The 20,613-nt window shown below is 49.5% G+C and overlaps 4 protein-coding genes across 4 annotated transcripts; 2 read left to right on the forward strand and 2 right to left on the reverse strand.

The window, feature by feature from the left end:
* Positions 1 to 505: 505 nt before the first annotated feature.
* FOXG_01684 (uncharacterized protein) lies at positions 506 to 4,070 on the forward strand (the record flags this gene model as incomplete). Its single annotated transcript, XM_018378630.1, has 6 exons — positions 506 to 707; positions 764 to 796; positions 853 to 1,679; positions 1,741 to 2,007; positions 2,059 to 3,558; positions 3,633 to 4,070. 6 exons carry the CDS (start codon positions 506 to 508, stop codon positions 4,068 to 4,070), a joined length of 3,267 nt encoding a protein of 1,088 aa, XP_018234585.1.
* On the reverse strand, positions 3,933 to 8,444 carry FOXG_01685 (uncharacterized protein). Its single transcript, XM_018378631.1, has 3 exons — positions 6,659 to 8,444; positions 5,978 to 5,997; positions 3,933 to 5,230 (listed from the first exon to the last, which is right to left on the reverse strand). Exons 1-3 carry the CDS (start codon positions 6,737 to 6,739, stop codon positions 5,011 to 5,013), a joined length of 321 nt encoding a protein of 106 aa, XP_018234586.1. The 5' UTR covers positions 6,740 to 8,444; the 3' UTR covers positions 3,933 to 5,010.
* A 2,316-nt stretch (positions 8,445 to 10,760) lies between these two features.
* On the forward strand, positions 10,761 to 16,709 carry FOXG_01686 (uncharacterized protein). The gene is made up of 8 exons (XM_018378632.1): positions 10,761 to 13,178; positions 13,430 to 13,995; positions 14,052 to 14,085; positions 14,139 to 14,318; positions 14,376 to 14,430; positions 14,494 to 14,727; positions 14,801 to 15,601; positions 15,657 to 16,709. The coding sequence occupies exons 2-8, from the start codon at positions 13,877 to 13,879 to the stop codon at positions 15,854 to 15,856; spliced, it is 1,623 nt and encodes a 540-aa protein (XP_018234587.1). The 5' UTR covers positions 10,761 to 13,178; positions 13,430 to 13,876; the 3' UTR covers positions 15,857 to 16,709.
* Positions 16,710 to 17,152: 443 nt separating this feature from the next.
* On the reverse strand, positions 17,153 to 20,601 carry FOXG_01687 (condensin complex subunit 2). The gene is made up of 4 exons (XM_018378633.1): positions 20,360 to 20,601; positions 19,724 to 20,306; positions 18,095 to 19,672; positions 17,153 to 18,032 (listed from the first exon to the last, which is right to left on the reverse strand). The coding sequence occupies exons 1-4, from the start codon at positions 20,452 to 20,454 to the stop codon at positions 17,781 to 17,783; spliced, it is 2,508 nt and encodes an 835-aa protein (XP_018234588.1). The 5' UTR covers positions 20,455 to 20,601; the 3' UTR covers positions 17,153 to 17,780.
* Between the last annotated feature and the right edge of the window lie 12 nt (positions 20,602 to 20,613).

Genomic DNA, 20,613 nt, shown 5'->3' on the forward strand with positions numbered 1-20,613 from the left:
CCCAGGGCCAGATACTCCCGCCAAGCGCAAGCTCGAACTCGAGCTTCAGAACCTTGCTCTACGTGTTGGAAAGCTCGAGAGCCAGGCCTCAGCTACCTCTCCATTCCCAGAAACGCCCAACGAGGTTATTGACACTCTTTTTGGCGAAGAGGCTCAGGCTGTGGCGGTCCGTCCCAAGCCTAAAGTCTTTCACGCCCAAGGTAGCCTGCACTCTCCGCATCTGCCATCTTATCAGCTGACCGAAGAAGCCCTTGAAGGACTTCGAGAACATGTGGACGACCAATCCAAGTTACTCGATAGTCAGCGCCAGGAGCTCGCTGGTGTAAATGCTCAGCTCTTGGAGCAGAAGCAGCTACAAGAGCGAGCCCTCGAGATCCTCGAGCAGGAACGTATTGCTACTCTGGAGCGCGAGCTTTGGAAGCATCAGAAAGCCAACGAGGCTTTCCAAAAGGCTCTACGAGAAATTGGAGAGATTGTTACAGCCGTTGCTCGCGGTGATTTGACCATGAAGGTTCGCATGAACACTGTTGAAATGGACCCTGAAATCACAACATTCAAGCGCACTATCAACGCTATGATGGACCAGCTGCAAATATTTGCTAGCGAAGTCTCGCGAGTCGCTCGTGAAGTCGGTACCGAAGGATTGCTTGGTGGCCAAGCCCGTATCGGCGGCGTCGACGGAACATGGAAGGAATTGACTGACAACGGTATATTCACATTTCCCAAAGTCTTTCGTACCACAAATTGCTAACCGCCTGTACAGTAAACGTTATGGCCCAGAATCTTACTGATCAAGGTTTGCAACTTTGCCTGGATTACGAAATTGATATTCTGTGACTAACAAGTCTCTAGTGAGGGAGATAGCATCGGTTACCACCGCCGTGGCCCACGGCGATCTGACTAAAAAGATCGAACGACCTGCCAGAGGCGAGATATTGCAATTACAACAAACGATTAACACCATGGTGGACCAATTACGAACATTTGCTTCTGAAGTCACACGTGTAGCGAGAGATGTCGGGACCGAAGGCATGTTAGGCGGGCAAGCCGATGTTGGGGGAGTGCAGGGCATGTGGAACGATCTCACCGTCAATGTCAATGCCATGGCCAACAACTTGACGACTCAAGTGCGCGACATTATCAAGGTTACCACAGCTGTCGCCAAGGGAGATCTTACACAAAAGGTCCAAGCCGATTGCAGGGGAGAGATATTCGAGCTCAAGTCAACCATCAACTCCATGGTTGACCAGCTGCAACAGTTCGCCCGCGAGGTTACCAAGATTGCCCGTGAAGTCGGAACCGAAGGACGCCTGGGAGGGCAGGCCACTGTGCATGATGTTGAAGGCACCTGGAGGGATCTGACAGAGAACGTCAACGGCATGGCCATGAACTTGACCACTCAAGTACGAGAAATTGCCAAGGTTACAACAGCTGTCGCCAAAGGTGACTTGACAAAGAAGATTGGGGTTGAGGTCAAGGGTGAAATTGCAGAACTGAAGAACACCATTAACCAGATGGTGGATCGTCTTGGTACGTTTGCCGTTGAGGTGAGCAAGGTAGCCAGGGAAGTAGGCACAGATGGAACATTGGGTGGACAGGCTCAAGTTGCCAATGTTGAAGGTAAATGGAAGGATCTCACAGAAAACGTCAACACAATGGCGTCAAATCTCACAGTCCAGGTAAGGCTCAGATGTCTACTCAGAAAGCTCAAATTTGGCATGGTCACTAACCAAATCCTAGGTCCGAAGTATCTCAACGGTTACTCAAGCCATTGCGAACGGCGACATGAGCCAGAAGATCAAGGTCGAAGCAAATGGAGAGATACAAGTGCTGAAAGAAACCATCAATAACATGGTTGACCGTTTGTCTAGCTTCTGTTACGAAGTGCAGCGAGTTGCAAAGGATGTGGGTGTTGATGGAAAGATGGGTGCTCAAGCCGACGTAGGTGGTCTAGACGGCCGCTGGAAAGAGATCACCACAGATGTCAACACAATGGCCAGTAACCTGGTAAGTAATCTTTGATGACCTTGCGGGAAACCCATTTTCTAACTCGTACAGACTACACAAGTGCGCGCCTTCTCAGATATAACCAACTTGGCCACCGACGGGGATTTCACCAAGCTAGTCGACGTCGAAGCATCGGGTGAGATGGACGAGCTCAAGCGCAAGATCAACCAGATGATTTCAAATCTGCGCGATTCTATTCAGCGTAATACTCAGGCCAGGGAAGCTGCCGAACTTGCCAACAAGACCAAGTCAGAGTTCCTCGCCAACATGTCCCATGAAATTCGAACGCCGATGAACGGTATCATCGGAATGACTCAACTGACATTGGACACCGATCTGACTCAATATCAGAGGGAGATGCTTAACATTGTCAATAATCTTGCCAATAGCCTCTTGACGATAATTGACGATATCTTGGATCTTTCCAAGATTGAAGCTCGGAGAATGGTCATTGAGGAGATTCCTTACACACTGCGTGGAACCGTCTTCAATGCCCTCAAGACTCTCGCTGTCAAGGCAAATGAGAAGTTCTTGGATCTCACCTACAAGGTCGATAGCTCCGTGCCTGACTACGTTATTGGCGACTCCTTCCGTCTCAGACAAATTATCCTCAACCTTGTTGGCAATGCTATCAAGTTCACAGAGCATGGTGAGGTCAGCCTAACGATCAAGGAGAGCATGGGGCAAAACAATGTCCGACCTGGAGAGTATGCGGTTGAGTTTGTCGTGGAGGACACGGGCATAGGAATCGCCCAAGATAAACTGGATTTGATCTTCGACACGTTCCAACAAGCGGATGGTTCCATGACGCGCAAGTTTGGCGGAACAGGTCTAGGTCTATCTATTTCGAAACGACTCGTCAATCTCATGGGTGGTGATCTCTGGGTAAACAGTGAACATGGCAAGGGCAGTGAATTTCACTTCACATGCTTAGTCAAGCTTGCTCCTGACGATGCTGCTCTGATCGAGCAACAGATCCGCCCCTACCGAGGTCATCAAGTGCTATTCGTCGACAAGGCCCAGTCGCAGAACGCCACCTCAATCAAGCCTATGCTTGAGAAGATCGGGCTGAAGCCTGTCGTTGTGGATTCGGAGAAGAGTCCTGCGCTGACTCGTCTTCAAAGCGGTGGCTCCCTTCCCTATGATGCTATCCTCGTCGATTCCATTGACACTGCGAGAAGGTTAAGAGCCGTGGACGATTTCAAGTACCTTCCTATCGTCTTGCTGGCACCAGTTGTTCACGTTAGTCTGAAGTCGTGCTTGGATCTGGGAATTACGTCGTATATGACCACGCCATGCAAGCTCATTGATCTAGGAAATGGCATGATTCCGGCTCTCGAGAACCGGGCGACACCTTCACTCGCTGACAACACGAAATCTTTCGAAATTCTGCTCGCCGAAGACAACACCGTCAACCAACGATTAGCAGTGAAAATTCTCGAGAAGTATCACCATGTGGTAACAGTGGTTGGTAACGGCTGGGAAGCTGTCAAAGCCGTCCAAAGCAAGAAATTCGATGTCATTCTTATGGATGTACAAATGCCGATCATGGTAAGTATCAACATCGTCAAACTCAATCCTCGCAGTCATCGCGCAGACAGATTTACTAACGCTTCTGATTGTAGGGAGGCTTCGAAGCCACGGGCAAGATTCGAGAATACGAACGTGGCATAGGGAGCCACCGCACACCTATCATTGCTCTAACGGCCCACGCCATGATGGGTGACCGAGAGAAGTGTATCCAAGCTCAGATGGACGAGTATTTGTCCAAACCCTTGCAGCAAAACCATCTCATCCAGACGATCCTCAAGTGCGCGACGCTCGGCGGCCCTTTGCTTGAAAAGAATCGTGAACGGGAACTGGCACTTCATGCCGAGACGAAATCGAAGCACAAGGAGGGGGGACAGGGTCTGCTACGACCCACACTCGAGAGCCGCTCATTCACGAGTCGAGAACCTCTGTTGGGAAATGGCAAGGAGAGCCCTGCCATTCTGGCTACTGATGAGGATCCCCTGGCAAGAGCACGTCTTGACCTCTCTGATATGCGAAGTCTTACCAACTAACTGGTTCTCGCATTTCAGGCTTTCATGAGATCGCTCAGTCAGTAACGAGATGACGATGGATCACATGCCTACGTCCGTCATTGCGAAATACTACTGCACATTGTGAGGCAACCAGTTGAGATTCACCGCAGGGTCTTTTCCGGTCACCACACCACTCCTGTGCCCCTCGTGGATTTTGTGACAATACCAACTGTCTATCACGGGAGCTGGTGCATGAACTGGCCATGACCGACATGAAGTTCACGAACTTGAGGCACTGGTTGATTAAGCGACAGCGAATCATGATACCTGGCAAGGTCCAAAGCACTGTCTCGGCGTTCCTCACCTTCCATTTGCTTGAAGCTTGAGATGGATGTAATTCTTTTTTATCGCATTATATTTGTCATGTGGCGTTTCTGGGGTTTTCATGGGAGGACGATTACGTCAAACTTCCTGCAAAGAAGGACGTTTATCGATCCAGTTGCTCGTAACAACGACGTATATCGATTTAGATGAACATGATCCGACAACAAAAACATAAGTATACGATACATGTCGGCGACCACAGTTAGAATAAGGAAGGGACGATTGGAGAAGGGTCACTCGAGGATGGGGGGTTTCACATGGATTGCTGTTTGATCTTTTGCTCTACGGGTTTGCTCATCGCGTTTTGTCCGGTTTTTCTCTGTTCGTTCATGTTATTATTTCATTTTGCCCTTCTATACGGGGCTGGACATGAGCCTCTGAGCTCGAGGAGTACGTGGGATCGAAAGATAGGTGAGAGAATAGGGATGTCTTTTCAACGAAATAGGGAATGATTATCAAATGGCCGCTACCGTCCAGATATTTCAGGCATAAGAGTCTTTGGGGAAGAGATTGATGAATGGCTTGACACCCTGCTTCCCTTGTCTTGTCTACTATGTGAAATAATGTGAAGCCACTGCTCGAACTGGTTGGTCGCTTAGGTTGCATCCTTTTCAATCTTTTCTGCGTCGCCATTAGCACCGTCCAGTGATCTGCCCTTCTGATCTTTGTCTGCAGCTCCCGGGGAGCTGTTGGCCTTAGCTGCGGTGGCGGGCATCTGTGGGGTTTCTCTGGCTTCTAAAGCAGCGAGGATGGCATCGAGTCTGCTCTCAAGGTTTGAAAGATTATTCTCAAGGGCTGTGGCCGCTTGCTCGCCTCTATGGAGCCTTTGTGTCAGTTGCGGTTCTTAAAAATTCGCTCTTAGAGTTTGATGCCAAAGTAGCAGGGAGACGAAGGTCATGTCAAGGGTAGTGAGGTGTGTAGGAACAGGAACGACTGCGTCATACAAGCTGTGAAGATATCGTGATACGTCTATGCTAGGGATGCTCGCCTCGCTTGCGAGTCACCAAGACAGCCCAAGAACTTATATAACCAATGAAATGCATGTCGAGCGACTTAAGAATGTAGTGATACAAGGGTCAGGAGGCAATCGGAGACTTCCTTCACCGACGAAGTGACTGTACAATCCGGGAGATGCAAGGGTAGTGATGGGTGATTATCGGTGCCAATAGATGCCGATCTCCCGAGGACCTTGTTCAGCTGAGGTTCTTGAGATTCAGATTCTGAAAAATGGCATTTTGAAAATCGCCATCGCCATGGCTAAACGCTCTGGCCATAGCTAGGTGTCGAGCACGCCGGTAGGTGAATAGATCTGTGAACTGAGACTCAAGTCAAGGGATCTAGAGGCCGAGGAGTTCTTCGTTGCATGCAGGGTCCTACCAAAAAGTTGGACGGAAGCAATTCAGGTGATTTGATGGCAAATGGTGGCAAGGAGAATGTGTAAAACAGAAATGCGAGAGTGGGAAGACAGTGGATGGGAAGGATAGGTCGTGTGAGAGGGAGTGTGAATGTGAATAAACAGTGAGATGAACTGGGGAATGACGTTGAACTTTGGAATAGTATACCTAGCAAGGTCTCGGTAGGCCTGGAACAGAAAATTGTCAGTGAACGGACATGCAATATCATGCAATGCAGTGCAATAGCAATAGTGAGGGATAGATTGACAATGAGAGTAAAACGGGAGGGTGTGTGAACAGAAGAATGCTGACAACAAAATAGTGATATGATACCGGTATTCCCCCAAGGTCCAACCAACCCCAGGATCCAGGGATCGGAGATGCAGAATGCAGGATGCCAATGTGAATGCAGATGCAAATCAGGAGGGTTCGACTTGTGGCAGCCAAGCGAAGCGAGAAGGTCTCGACCAACTGGCTGGGTCTAGCTAAGGTATAAAACGTTCCACGGGCAGGCCGGGTCTAGACTTTTTGGGGTGGGAATAGACAGGGAATCAATGAATGGCATGTTGAGGAATGGTATTGAGATTGGGGAACAGAAAGAGCATTGTTTGTGACGCTTGGTTGTCAGATCGAACAACCGGTAAACAAATCGAACAAATATATCAACGATCATCTCGGCCATCATGGTGTTGTTTTGCTGCTATTCCGTAATTGGAGAGATGGCAAAGTGTGTCATCCCCACACGTTTTTGTTTGTTCTTTTGGAGCGGCAAAATGATATCGGAGCAACATATGTAGGAGAGTTCAAAAAAAAAAAAAAGAAAAAGAAAAAGATCATGACTTGACTCACCTGGGCCAAATCGGCATCCCCCGAACTTGAACCCGAGGCCGGAGGCTTTGTGGCTCGGTTGTTTGTGTCAGATGGGGCCATGGTGTTTAACTTCCTTTTTGCCGTCTAGACAGAGGCAAGTAATCAACGACAAGGAATAGGCAGGTCTTCAATGCGATGATTGGTTGAGCGGAACGAAGCAATTACCTCGTCTCTTGGTGGCCGTGGATGATATTGTTTGCGCTGTTTGTTGTAAGAGAACGGAGAAACTGAGGCTGTTCTGAAAAGAGCGGGCTGACTTTCGGTCCACATCCAATGATTGCGCTTGCTAGTGGTGGGATTCTCGCGTAGGCAATTACCTTAGCAACTCAGATGCTGCTATACCCTCTGCACCCACAAGCCTAACCTAAGGGTATAACCGTAAAGATCCATAGGTAGGTACGGATAACAGTAAGCCAGTGAAGAACCACTAACATCCAATTGTAGGTGCACTTTACAGTGGCCCTCTCGTGGAAATCTAATCAATACAATAGGTTGGTCTCAGGGGCGGCTGTAAAAGCACTTCTGCGTAGTACATCCTGCGAATAATAGCCCGCATAGCATCGAGTGACCATGCCATGGATGCCGCCAATTGTCTGGAAAGGAGAATATCTGAGATTATTGCATGCCTCAAATCACAACTCAGTCGCGTATACGGTATCTCAAAGTGGGCAATGCAGATAGTGATGGGGATATGGCAAATTTGGGTCTAGAACAATATCTCGATCCCGATTTTGACGGGCGCGAACACGGGCCGTCGAATGCGTCCATGGAGAGGAGAGAAAGGGGTGGCTTGTCAATGTCAACCCACGAGAGAAACTGAACAAGGGGTAGTTGAGCCTCGACTCTATTCATGAGCACAGACAACAATCACCACATTGGTCCAAACAATCGAGGAGGGACGGTGGGATTTTTTTGCAAGCTGATGCCATCTATTATTGACGATGGGCTGTGGATACGAAGCTCATTAAACAACTTTTGCAAAGTCTTCTCACACGAGCCAGACATATCTGGGAGGCTGGTATTGCCCTCTCAGACATGTAAGTTAAAGAATAGGTTACTACTATAGTTGGTTACTCCGTACTTCAGGTTTACTTGCCTCAATGCTCGGTAACAAGGAGATATCCCGAACAAACTACCTAGCAACGTGTCTTAGATCTGTGGGAAACTTTCAGATAATTCCCCCGTTATTAGGCACCCGTAATAAGAAACACAGGGAAGATATTATCCGAAGAATAAAGGATGGAATAGATAGTTTCCTGTCAGTTATGATTGAATGCATGAGTGCCGTGGCGGATCCATGGGCTCGATCGATTCGTCTAGACACATGCAACACATGCGCCACAGGCCTGGACCACGACGGATGGCGGTCACAACATGATCTGGGCCATTGTGGGTCGCCTCAAGACAACCGCAGCTGAGATTTTGGCATCAACGAGGGAGTGAGGAGATGGTTGTCAATATTGTTGCCAGGCCGAAGCAAAGCGACCGATCTACTGTGTCAAGGCGTTGGGCCTCTGAGACCAAGAGACAGATAACTGAAGCTGTTGTGAAAATTGCAAAAGTAGCTGAACAGGCGTGGGTACGACCATGATATGCACCCAACAAATCTCCTTTGGAATCTCATTTGGTCCGCATTTACATACGCATCAAAGTCGATGGCAAACCAACACGCCAGATCTCAACGTGCAGCTGCGTTACCACCCAGACTCTAAAAAAGGAATGTACTTCGTGAAGAGGAATTCTTGGAGTATGACATGAATACGTGCTTACATTTATGGGATGTACAGTAGGTAGTCGCTCTATCTTTATCCACTCCGCTAATAGGAAATAGTCAAAGTGTCTCTGAAACTCTCCGATCAACTAGGCTGACTGGGACTGGCACAAACCGGTGGAGTGCGCTGACAAGCCTGCAAGCTTGTCTTTGGCTATCGATCGAACTCGCCGCTCGCATCCATGTCTATGGCTGGGGTTCTAGATTCGACTGCGACCTAACAGCCCAGGTATCAGAGTGCCCCAGCACGATCAGTGTCGTAAATCGGGCAACTCTACTCGCAGTGTTGCATGTGGAGACGAGCACAGCAGCAGTGAGCGTAGCAAGTTAACTTACCTAGGTATCCAACAATCCGATGGCTAGGCACCTAGATAAAGAAGACCAGTTTGATGGTGTACAGGCCCCCCGCCGGTGCAAAATGGGCTACGGAGATTTCTTCGATAGGATCCATCGATTTACATAAACCTGGCTTGGCTACTCGGGGTAAGTTAGTTGCTGATCATTTCCTATGTTTTATCCGATGCGATTCCGTGTTCAAGTGCTGAAATACAAGTCCCAAGATGGTAAATTCATGTATACACTCATAATCTGAACTACCTGAGGTGCCTAGTACCTACTATACTTATAGCACCTAGTATCTAAGGCGTATATCTCCCCTGAGGTACCTTCGGTTGTAACTTACCGTACCTTAAGGTAGTACCTGTGTGCAAACGTGTCGAATGTGAACAAGCAAAAAAGCGCTTAAGCCCGGCCAATCAGATAGAGCAACAGCTAGCTGGAACCGATACCAAGTAGACTGGGATTATATTATACCTAGGCAGGCACAGAGGAAGATTAACAGGACATCCGGGAATAATAGCCCAGGAAAGCGGACTCGAAGCGGCCCCTTCCATGCACTCTATGCAGGGTTTGGACAGGGACCAACCAACTGCCTCTCTCCCTACCAGTTAGTGCACACCCTTTCCAAAGATCAGATATGTCCATTGCCCTGTCAGCCTATGCCCAGTGACCCTAGCATAATCCCATCACTTACACTTCGCTACTTACTCCCGTCAACGTTCTAGACTCAACATCGTGGAGAAATATTCGCCTTGATGCGCTTTACGCGACGCCGGGGAGTCGGTCATGAGCGTTTATTTTTGACATCAAAAACCACAATGCCCGAAACCTTTCGGGCACTGTAGCCTTCATATCTGTCTACCTAATCGGAGGCGGACGTTGGAGATACAGCCAGCCAGCCCAGGTAGCTCAGCCTCCTTCAACCCTCCAGGCGCCTAGTATGGCTAGTTAGGCTGCTGTCACAACAGCTGAGCACATACCGCCGGTAGTCTTTCGCTTCTCCCGAGAAAACCGGGGATTTTTGGATTCTGCGAGCTTAAAGCTTATTGGCTCAGCGACACGGACTATGCTCCGTGACCCTTTCTTTACATCATTCTTGACTTGCAAAACTGAATATTAGGCCATGATCAATTTCGCGATCGATCAAGATATCGCCAACTCAAGCTCAATATAATGGCCAAGGTGGCACAGTCCGAATAAGCCTCTGGGATCGAAACGAAAGATGCATGGCTGAATGGCTAAAGGGGGAGGCGTTACATTGAACGGGGAGCCGGCCACTCAATCCGTCACTATTCACCAATCCCAGGGCTCTGAGGGATCGAGATTCTAGACCCTTTGTCGAATTCCCATCCCGCTCATGGCGATTTTACCACCAGCTTTCGATTCACAATTACCGACACTACGTATTGTGGCTATCGAATGTTTGCAATGCCATCTGAGTGGCCGGACGATGAATAATCCCATCTTGCACATCTCGGTCGTTGATAGCCATTAACTTGCTACCTGTGAACTATCGCATACCCACTAAAAGCCACTATGCCTAATAGAACCAACTATCTTCCTCAGCTTCGGCTCGTCAACGCAGCAAATACCCAAATGGCCCAAACAGAATTAGACTATCAGAGCACCGGAGAAACAGAATCAAAGGAGGACTCCCGGAGATCGGTCGTGCGCTTTCACTCTGGATGACACTGCCCCATCATGGTAGAAAGGGTAAACACATGATGCCTTGGAACGAGTTCCAATATGCGTCATTCGACTTGAGGCATCAACCATCTGCGCAACATGACAAATTCTGGCGGCTGCACGAACGGACTTCCCAAAGACGTCGGTGGCCGTACCATGTGGCCCGTGAAAAGGGGACCTGGGGCATTTCTGAGCAAGCAGATCACCTGTTGGCGCGGCATCATAGGCGATTCGATCAAGGCCCTGCTCGATCATGGTGAAGTTGGAGTTCTGGCGTTGTGCGATCAGTAAGCCAAACCTCGATTTCAACAAAGGCGATGGCTCGATGGCGATCAGGAACAACCCACGAGCGGATTGTGGACAGCCCAGGGCGTGCGTCACTTATACCGGCTCCACACCCCCGGCTCGCAATAGCTCCGACCACCAGAACTCGACCCAGAAACTCCGTTTTAGTTAACCCACAACCACCTGGCTACCGACGAGCGTTGCCATTTGTAGAACAAGCTCAACTTCAACCCTGACCGTCCGTCTGTCACGCTTCTTTTAGCTGGTTGATGCACCGTCTCGGCGAGTTTCGAAGATCTTTGAGCCAGCTGCAGAGGAGGATGGGGAGACCACGTCCAAGAGCGTGACATTCTCACCCCATCACCCAGTCATCCCGTATCGTACCGTACGGGAGGCCACGACCGTTTCACGAATTGGGATCGAGATCTTACCCGTTACAGGTTCTGAGCTGCTGCGCTACCGACATGCTCCTGAGTTCGAGGGCTGGCAAAGCCTGGTGTGGACGGGTGACGCATGTAGCCAATGACTGTCATCTTGCCGTGTAGGGGCAAATCAATCAATCAAATTGACGGTTGATCGTCATGCCAAATTGCCACTTTCTGAATAGAGGATGCGATGCGCCAAACCCCATAACAGGCTTGCCCGCGTCCTTGGAACATCATGATGGGACCGCACGCTCTGTGGAACATCAAACAAACACCAGCAGCATCAGTATCAGCATCAGCAGTAGCAGCAATGGTGTGTATCTTTTCGATGAGTGTCGATTTCCATCCGACTTTCGATTTGGTGCTACCATCTCAAGCACCGCGTCGCATTTTCCTCTCAACACATCCGCCCATCCATTCATGGATGGCTCTGCTAGAACTCACAGTCACGGGCACCAGTAGCGTTGCGTTGTGTTGCGTTGAAGCGACATCAATATGCCCATGGTCCCAGATATCGTTCATGAATGCGTCAATTGGACCAATTTGGGGCATCTCGATGTTGTCTAGGTGCCGCCCTATCGTATACGTAGCCCGATGACAGGGCCTCGGGGGTCCACGCTTCTTGTTTTCGACCCATCTCGAGTCTGAACTGCATTTCTGTACGTACGTTGCTTAGCAATGTTCGTGCCAATTGTCCATAACTCCCAAGACCTAATATGATGGATGATGGACAATGATGATAATGCTCCGGTGTAGAATCGGCCCTTGCATCATTCATCTTTCTCGAACGTCAAAACTTGATACGCTCTATAACAGAAAAAGAAAGAGGCTGCGGATCAACAGCCAACCCAGAATTTAAGAGACAAGCGTGCCAAGGCTGTGTGCCCTTGACGGAAGATTAGACATACACCCTTCTTCCATACACGTCCACGCCCCCTTTAGGTTGAGTTGTGAACTGACTGGGCTAGACCATGCCCTCCTAGTTCTCTTGGAGCCTCTGAACAACAAGACCCCCCGAAGCGAGTGCCATGTAGGAATCTGATGTTTCTGTCCTTTTTCTGCCACTTGAACTCTCACGATTCTATCATCGCTTCCGAAACCCTGCTTTGCCTATTCCCATTCAACTAATCGTATTTATTCTTTTGCCGGTGGCTGCGGCACCTCCGACCCTGCCCCGTTTTCCCCTGGACCCTGTCTCTACCTCCATCTACATACAGCATCTGGATCCCACGATGCCCTGAACAAGAATCCCCCATCCCAATATTGGCTTTAACACCAGCTCCCCACAGAGCAACTCATCTTTGACCTGTCTTTCTTCGACAGCCCTCACACCCCCTCCCGTATGTCCACGACTGAAGCCCCGTCCCTACAGTCTAATTCTTATATTCGTCCTGCCTTGCCTTGCCTGTCTTTTGACTCTCACGCTCGCGCACACGCCAACAAGAGCCTAGGCCCAGAACATTTGATCCTCAACCGACCTGCAGCCAAACCTAACCCGGAGCCTGTCCCCTTGGATCTGTCACCTCACAGTCGTCTCATAAGTTTCAGTCCGAAGATCACCTGCCAATCCACGTCTCGTCACTGTCTTCGACATCTATCCCAGACGAGGTCTTGCGCCGCTGACAGACCGTGAGCTTTCATTCTTCTCTCATCGCGGTTGGACACAATACCCTCAACCCACCACCCACCACAGCACAGCACTTGCTCTTTGCAATCGAGATATCCGATTCCGCCTGTTGTCTCTGGGGGTGCCCGTAACTGCACTTCACTCCCTCTCGAACTCATCTCATCTATCCAACCTACTTGCTCGCCCTCTGTTGTTTCCCTTTCCTTTGAATTTCCAGCTTCTGCCTCAGAAAACTCTTTTCTATTCATCGTTGTGGCTTGTCAATTGACAAAGAATAACAACCCTTCACCATATGTCCCAACTCAGTTTCTTGTCCAAGGTCCGCTGCTCACCAATTGTCCGGCCCAATATCATTACATCTTGCTTGTACGTGCCTCCTATTTCTTTCGTCATTCTCCTACACCCCCTCCCCTTACCCTCTGCATGTTCACCAAAGACTTTATGCCCTTCAATGCAATCATCAGGCCCTCTGCCTCTCGATCCTTGAGTTTATCACTCCTGTGTTGCCCAAGATTTCCGTTCCACGTCCGAACCTCCTCACCCATCACACTTGATCGATCACTACCCACCGAAGATCCAAAGCCTCATTCCCGTATTCTGAAACTTTTCGAATGTAGCATAACGTCTTGTTACTCCCAGATTCTTGCCTAGCATCACTCTCACAATAGCTCCTTTGTTGAGCCACCCAGCTTGAACCGACATCGTCAGTTCACCATAGCTCAGTGCCAAACCTCGCGTTTCAAAACCCACCCATTTTCAGTTGTATCCATCCATCAACACAACCAACCAGCAAAAAGGACCATCAAAGGCCTCATATACCAGTGGTTAACACATTTGTATAAAAGACGTACCCGAACATATCACCAGACGCGCACTGGACGCATCCTCGACGCATTAAACAAGCTTGATCACTTGATAACATTGCTTGTTTCCTCTTGCAATTTGTAAAGCACTCTAGCCACTTGTACCTGGGACGAAGTTGAGCTGTCACACTGGCACCAATTAATAAAAAAAAACTGTTTGTCTTTGGAGGGAGGTTCCCCGGAACTTTCCAACTGGGCTGTATGTCTCCCGATCTTGAGTCAATTTTTGCCGAGTTGGGATTGTCCCAGTATCTTGGTGCATTCGTTGAGCAAGGTTTCGACGAGTGGGATATCATTCTTGACATCCAGGAGTCAGATCTGTATGTTTCCTTCTTACTGGACTGATTGCAACACGTCCACTAACAGCCTTCTTCAGAGATGCACTGGGTGTCAAACTAGGCCACCGGAGGGTATGGTTCCTGTCACCGCCTACTCAGGCAGCCGCTAATGCAATTTCTTTTAGAAGCTCCAGAGAAGGATAGCTAATGCCCGAGGCATTTCCCCATCGGTGTCATTGGTGACTTCTGTCAGACCAACCAGTGAGGATGCAAAATCGGATAGTGTGCAACCTGAGCCCACTCGGACGGAACTACCGCCCGAAGGACAAGGTGTTGCCAAGCGGAAGTATCGGCGTCACCCTAAGGTGAGTTGAACTTCTTGCATTTCTCAAGTAGCGACTTGATGACTGACAAGGTACCAGCCTGACGAGAATGCCCCTGAGAGACCTCCGTCAGCATATGTATTGTTTTCCAACAGTCAGTTCTGCCCTGACTCACGCGCTCGTTGTTCGCGAAGAATTACTGACAAACGATGAAAAGAAATGAGGGAAGACTTAAAAAGCCAAAATCTCACGTTCACAGAAATTGCAAAACTCGTCGGAGAGAATTGGCAAAACCTGAATGCAAGCGAAAAGGAGGCATACGAAAGCCAAGCAAATGCCGATAAGGAGAAGTACCACCGTGACTTGATGGAATACAAGAAAACGGCCGACTATCGGAAGTATATGCAATATCTCCACGAGTTCAAGGAAAAGCAGGCCAAACGTACTCAAGGTTTGTAGCCAGATGGCATTAAATCCATCACACGTTGGCATAACAGTAAAACTGACATCCCGCCGTTGGCTAGCCGATGTCTCTAAGAGGACAAAACTGGATCCCGTTCGGTTACGACACAGCAGCAGCAGCAGCAGCACCATGACACCGGGGGGCAACACTTCGAGCGGCAGTGGTAGCGAGAGGTTACAGGGTAGTGAGCCACCACCTTGTCGGCGAGAAAGGTTGAATTCGATTGCATCGATAGCTGAATCGCAGCATTCATCGACCACGCCAACTCTTTTATCCCAGGCTAACTCGAACGACGAGACCATGTCATCACCCCAGGCCGCCCACTTCGATGCTGGAAGTCCACGGGAACCCCATTACCAAGCTCCCAAGCGCCAGCAGTCCTGGCGAGAAGGAGGTCCGGGGGTAGAAGTTTCACATCAACATCTACCATCGTTGTCCAACATGCTCGAAGATGGCAGGAAAGGGATGCAAGTCCCATCCGGGTCGGAAGGGAATCCTTATTCGAGTGGTTTTGTTGCCGCGAACCACCCTAGGTCGGTACCCGAAGTCCCCAACGTGCTTCCATCGGCGCCGCCCAAGCCCCCTCTCCTCCGACACGAGCCGTCTTCCAGCAGCAGTATTGGTTCAGTGAGTCCAGCAGCGGGCTTTGCACGGAGTCCCGGCGAAGGACCACTCCCAATCCACGCTCTCCTTTCCCATCATCAGACGCTGCCGACACCAGTTGTTGCCGCCAACGCGGCCATGTTCGAACGGGGTTCTCCTGTTTCCGGATTGGGTACTGGTACGACGACTCCAAGCCCAACAGACCCTGTGCCACTCGTAAGGCCATATTTCGGCCACGGCGTTGTGCCCAGGGGATATGGTACTTGAATCTCTGGAGGCTTCGTTAAGAAGTCCAAGCTAACTCGGCTTTCAAGGCTCTCAACCATTGCCACCCACTGGCCCTCCAGCCAGGAATGACGAATATGTGGCGGACAGCGATGTGCCAATGACGCCGGCACCTGATCTGGTCGCCCCAATCGAGGATCGCTCCTTCAAGACTCGCCTCGATGGCATGAGCGTCTTGCTAAGAGCTGGTGAGCTTGTCGAAAAACACGAACGAGACGAACGACGATGAGGAGCGACGACAATGAAATTATGCTCGTAGCATACTGTTGGTGTATTCGACACCAAAACGCTTGTATCCAGATGTGTCGAGGTGCAGCTTACTCACCCCCGAGGATCCCTTTTGTTTCTTATCTTATCGGATACCCACGCATGATGATGTAAAGTCTTTTCCATTTCATGATTCGGTCTTTAGGTGGATTGTGGTACACATGAATGAGTACCTATAATGGCTGCTGTGGTAATATCGGGTCGCGCAGTTGCGGATTCTGGCGTTAGGGGCTTGAACTTTGGGTTTAAAAGAGGTTTGAAAGGATCCAAAAATAGCATTTGGAAGTCATGAGGAATTTGACTGGTGTATAGTTGAAAGGTTATCCCTGTCGTAACTGGATTCGAGGGCATATACTCCATGGTTTTCTGGTGTGAAACGAATTAGGTATTACAAGAAAATGACCAGGAGTTAAATTAGTATGGAAACGTACTGCATTACCAATGCCAAGTCATGACATGTTATACATGAGTGAGTAGCGCATCTCCACATCGAGAGACCAGATTGGTGTTCTGATTCAAGGGGTTTTGCAGGTGTGAGACCACCACCAGATCATTGCGGCGAGAGAGGGGCAGTCCCGGGATCTTAGTATTCGGAAGACAAGGGAGGTTGTCGATTAATGTGTATTGTATACCTGTACTACAGACATATAGGAGATGTGGCTGGATAGCTGCTATGTACATGTGTAGTTCATAGTAAATCGAAGCAATAGGTAGGTAAGTGAGTAGATAGGTATGGCGAGGCCAAAGATGAGAAAAAGGAGAATGAACGAAATGAAAAGAACGAGACGACCTCAAGGGTCCTGCCTTATTCAGACTTATCTACCTCAGCAAGTTGCTTTTGTTCTTGTTCTCTCTTCTGTTTGCCCCCACAATTTATCAACATCGTCATAAGGGTCCAGTTCGCAACCCGTTTCAACGTCATGGCGCAGCCACAATAGCCCATGAGTAGGTCTGAGACTGGGATATGAGGTACGTACCCGACTCGAGGATTACCTGCCTGAGCAGTACTTAAGGTACCTTGTCTAAGTAGGCGCCTACCCAAGGTACCATACAATCATAGAGATCTTGAGTAGGACTCTATCTGTTATCTGTACAAAGGTAAGGTAATCAGGACTTGGTCTTGGACACATGAGCTGAAAATTTTTGCTCTAGGGTCCCTATATGAGTTGGTTTGTAATAATTCTCTCCGCATGTGCGTTATTAGCCCCCATCTCTCTGCAATCTTCAGTACTTACCCAGGTAACTAACTGGCTTGTGCGGCTAATTCCCTTCAGACATGGGAACTGGAAAAGTCAGCTATGAGGTGAGTGTCATGCTGCAGATATCACTGTAGCATTAGCGTATTGGATTAAATGATAGAATGACGAATTTTCTGCCGTTGATTTTCCAGCAGTTACGAGAATAGGATATGGATGTCAGGTCAGGTTGCCATTGACCAAAGTATTATCATTGAGAAAACTTGGATACGACCCAAGAGACCACAAAAGCTAAATCACTCAAGAATTCAAACTTGCTTTCTTCATATTTGAAATTAAAGGAACCCCGCAACAAGAGGCTGCAAATTCAAGAACCACCGCCTCATCTTCCAGTCAGCATCCACATGGTATAAAGCAAAGCTCATGAATATGACCAATCAATCATTCCGTCGTGTCCTTCATTCAAAACAAGTACTCTAGATGTTGTTACTGTTGACTTCTCCCCCCAACGCCAGGATATCACGTTATCTTCCATGCCATGCCATACCATACCATACCATACCATGCATTGCTATGTGTCTCTTGAACGATTCCGCAAGCATCTCATGCATGACTCGTCAAACAAACAAGTACATGGCCACTCCAAAACATACTCAAGACAAGTGTTGACATAGTTCAAAACCGCTCCCGCTATTCACCCTCGACAATCTCCGCTGACCAATCCCTGCGGATCTCAAGTTCCGACAGACCAGGTGTGTTGTCAATCACAAGACCCTTCTCATTGGCCAAGTGCAAGAGGCAGATAAAGCAGAATGAGGTTGAAATATCATCCATCACCGGCTTGGGATATACGGTCTGCAGATTGTTCATGATCTCTGTGAACTTAAGCGTCTCTTCTTGCTTAGGTTCGCTGACATCCACTGCTTGGGGCTCAGGCTGTTTCTGTAGTTAGATGTATTAGCATAATGCCACGTCTTCGTTTTTGGCTGTGCATAATAACTTACTTGAAGAATGTCAACATCCATACCCTTCCACAACTCTTCCTTCAACCTTCGCACATCCACCTTCTTGGCTACCCTAGCATATTGCACATACTCGGGTCGTACACGCCTCGTTTGAGTAACCAGTGTCGTTCCGAATGCTCCAGTATTAGTTACCGTCTCTCCATTAAGTAGAGCCGTGAGCCCTCCGCCATCAGTGAGTCCAGCCTGCCCGTCAAGCCCTGGTGAGAAGTGCTCTCTTGCGTCCGCAAACTCTAGATCGTCGTCGTCGTCCAAGTCACCGCCGCCGGGGAATGGCATAACATCGTCCTGAAAGAAGTTGGCATCATAATCGCCTTCAGGCAACGCTGTCTCGTCTGTATGTTGCGGGGCCTTTTGGTTGGCCCAGAATGCTTCGTCCATTTCACCATCAGGTTGATTATCTGCACCGGTATTACCAAAGCCACCTCCACCGCGAGAGCTGAAGCCTGTGCGTCGTTTGCTCATCCGTGCCTTTGGCTTGAGGAATAGGCTTAGCAGAGACTTGGAGTTAAAGTGCTTGTCGTCGGGGAGAAGATTGCGTGACTTAGACTTCCAATCCTTCTTGGGCATGCTGATGGCCGAATTGTTGGTGGCCTGTGTATGAATGATATCCGAAGTGTGTGAATCCAAAGGTGCGGCAAAATCGATCTCAAAGGGCTCTTTCTCTTTGCGCTTCTTTGTCTCTGTTGCCGGCTTATTCACATCCTTGATCTTCCTGATCCTCCAGTGCTCCGCGCTCGCCCAATTCTTCTGCAACGCCTGGTCGAAAAATCCAAGGATGTCCTCGTGCATCTTGTCCGCCTTCTGCGCGCTCGTCATCGAAACAACGTATTCACCGTTGCCGTCGATCTCATCCCCGTCACCACCCTCTTCACCGAGACCCGCGTCGTACACTCGCATCTGTGGCTCTAGGGCGGCTTCTCTAGCCCAGGCCTCGCCGCCCTCACCGAAAGCGACATTATCGGCGGCATCGAAGGCTCCCAGGGCAAGGTCATCATCATCGAAGCCTGCTGCTTCGTCACCATCGATTACGAGACCGGAAAAGTCGCCAAGCGCTCCCGGGGTCTTTTCCTTGTCCTGGTCCTGCCTCCAATCTTCGGGTGCCTTCAGAAATGGAATATCCATGGATCCCGAAGGATCGCCAAGATCAAACGTCTTTAAAGAAGGACAAACATCAAGCTCATCGAGTCGGTGCAAGTCGGGGATGAACTTGGCACCAAGGACTCCAACATCGATTTCGACATCGTCGGCTTCCTCCTCATCTTCCAGCTCCTCCTCCGGGTCGTTCTCGGCTTCCTCGTCTTCTCCGTCGCCCTCTTCGTCGTCGGACTTCGTCTTTCCAAGGGTGGCGGCATCACCAGTATCGTCGCTACTGTCAAAGACGATACGTCCTTGTGAATCGATCATGAGATGGTTTAGAAGAAGACCCTTGGCGCCACCCTCATCAAAATCGGCAGATGCTTTTTTGAACAAGGGATCGACTGCGAATTCCAGCTCGAACTTTTTGAGCTGCAGCGAGTTGAACGAGGGGGCAAGCGTTGCTTCAGATGATCGTTGTGTCTAGTAAATGTTAGTTTGAACCTTTGAGGAGTGCCCGGATCTCTGCTATACCTTCTTCTTGGGCTTCTTTTTGACGTTGCCATCCTCATCGAGTTCTTCTTCGTCGCTCTCGTCGGCATCCTCGCCATCTTTGTCTTTCTTCTTGGCGTTGTTGCTATCGGCAAGGCCACTCAATAGCTTCCCTGTTTCCGTTGCGACGCTGTCCACACGGTTGGTGTAGATCTTGACGCATCCGTCCAAGGTACAACTGGCCTTTTGGAAGTTCACACCATCGCCTTCCTTGAGGAGTGACATATCGTGAAAGTAGTCTATGAGAGCGAAGTTCCATGAATTTGTCGCATTGATTTTGTTGTCGGTCGCCATCTTCATCCATTCTTCGAAATTGGCGAGAAGCGGCACACGCTTCATAGGCGTGACCGCAGAACCTCCGACTACAAAGCCCTCATCATCTTCCATATAGCTGGCGCGGCCGCCGCGGGGAGTTTGGGGGTCACCGTTCTCCATGTCGTCAAGGCGAAGGCCAACCTTGCGAGGAGTTGCGGCCTTCTTAATCTCGTTAAATTGTCTTTCGTGGAGAGCTCTCCTGGAGCTCATGCGCTGCCCCTTTTCTGACACATCATCGTTGAGGGGGATTCTGGATAGTTGCATTAGCACACCGCAGTTGTTGCTGGGGAATCGATAACTGACTTGACGGGTGACTGCGTTATGAATGGTGAGGCCGTACTGGAGCCTGTGTTGTTCCTGGCACTCCCCGTCCGGGGAACTTGAGCAACTCGAGGCATTTTCAATTTGTTTGTGTGGGTTTTTGGGGGACAAAAAGGGCGTGTTTGGACGAGGCCTATCGCGTTGTCGTCGTCGTCGTGTTGCGGGACCCCCCTGGCCAAAGTAAACAAAATAAATGCCAACTGCTATGGAGGTAGCACGAGGGGCGGGCGGTGTGT

Source organism: Fusarium oxysporum, chromosome 5 (genome assembly GCF_000149955.1).
Source record: "Fusarium oxysporum f. sp. lycopersici 4287 chromosome 5, whole genome shotgun sequence".
NCBI classification, from domain to species: Eukaryota; Fungi; Ascomycota; class Sordariomycetes; order Hypocreales; family Nectriaceae; genus Fusarium; species Fusarium oxysporum.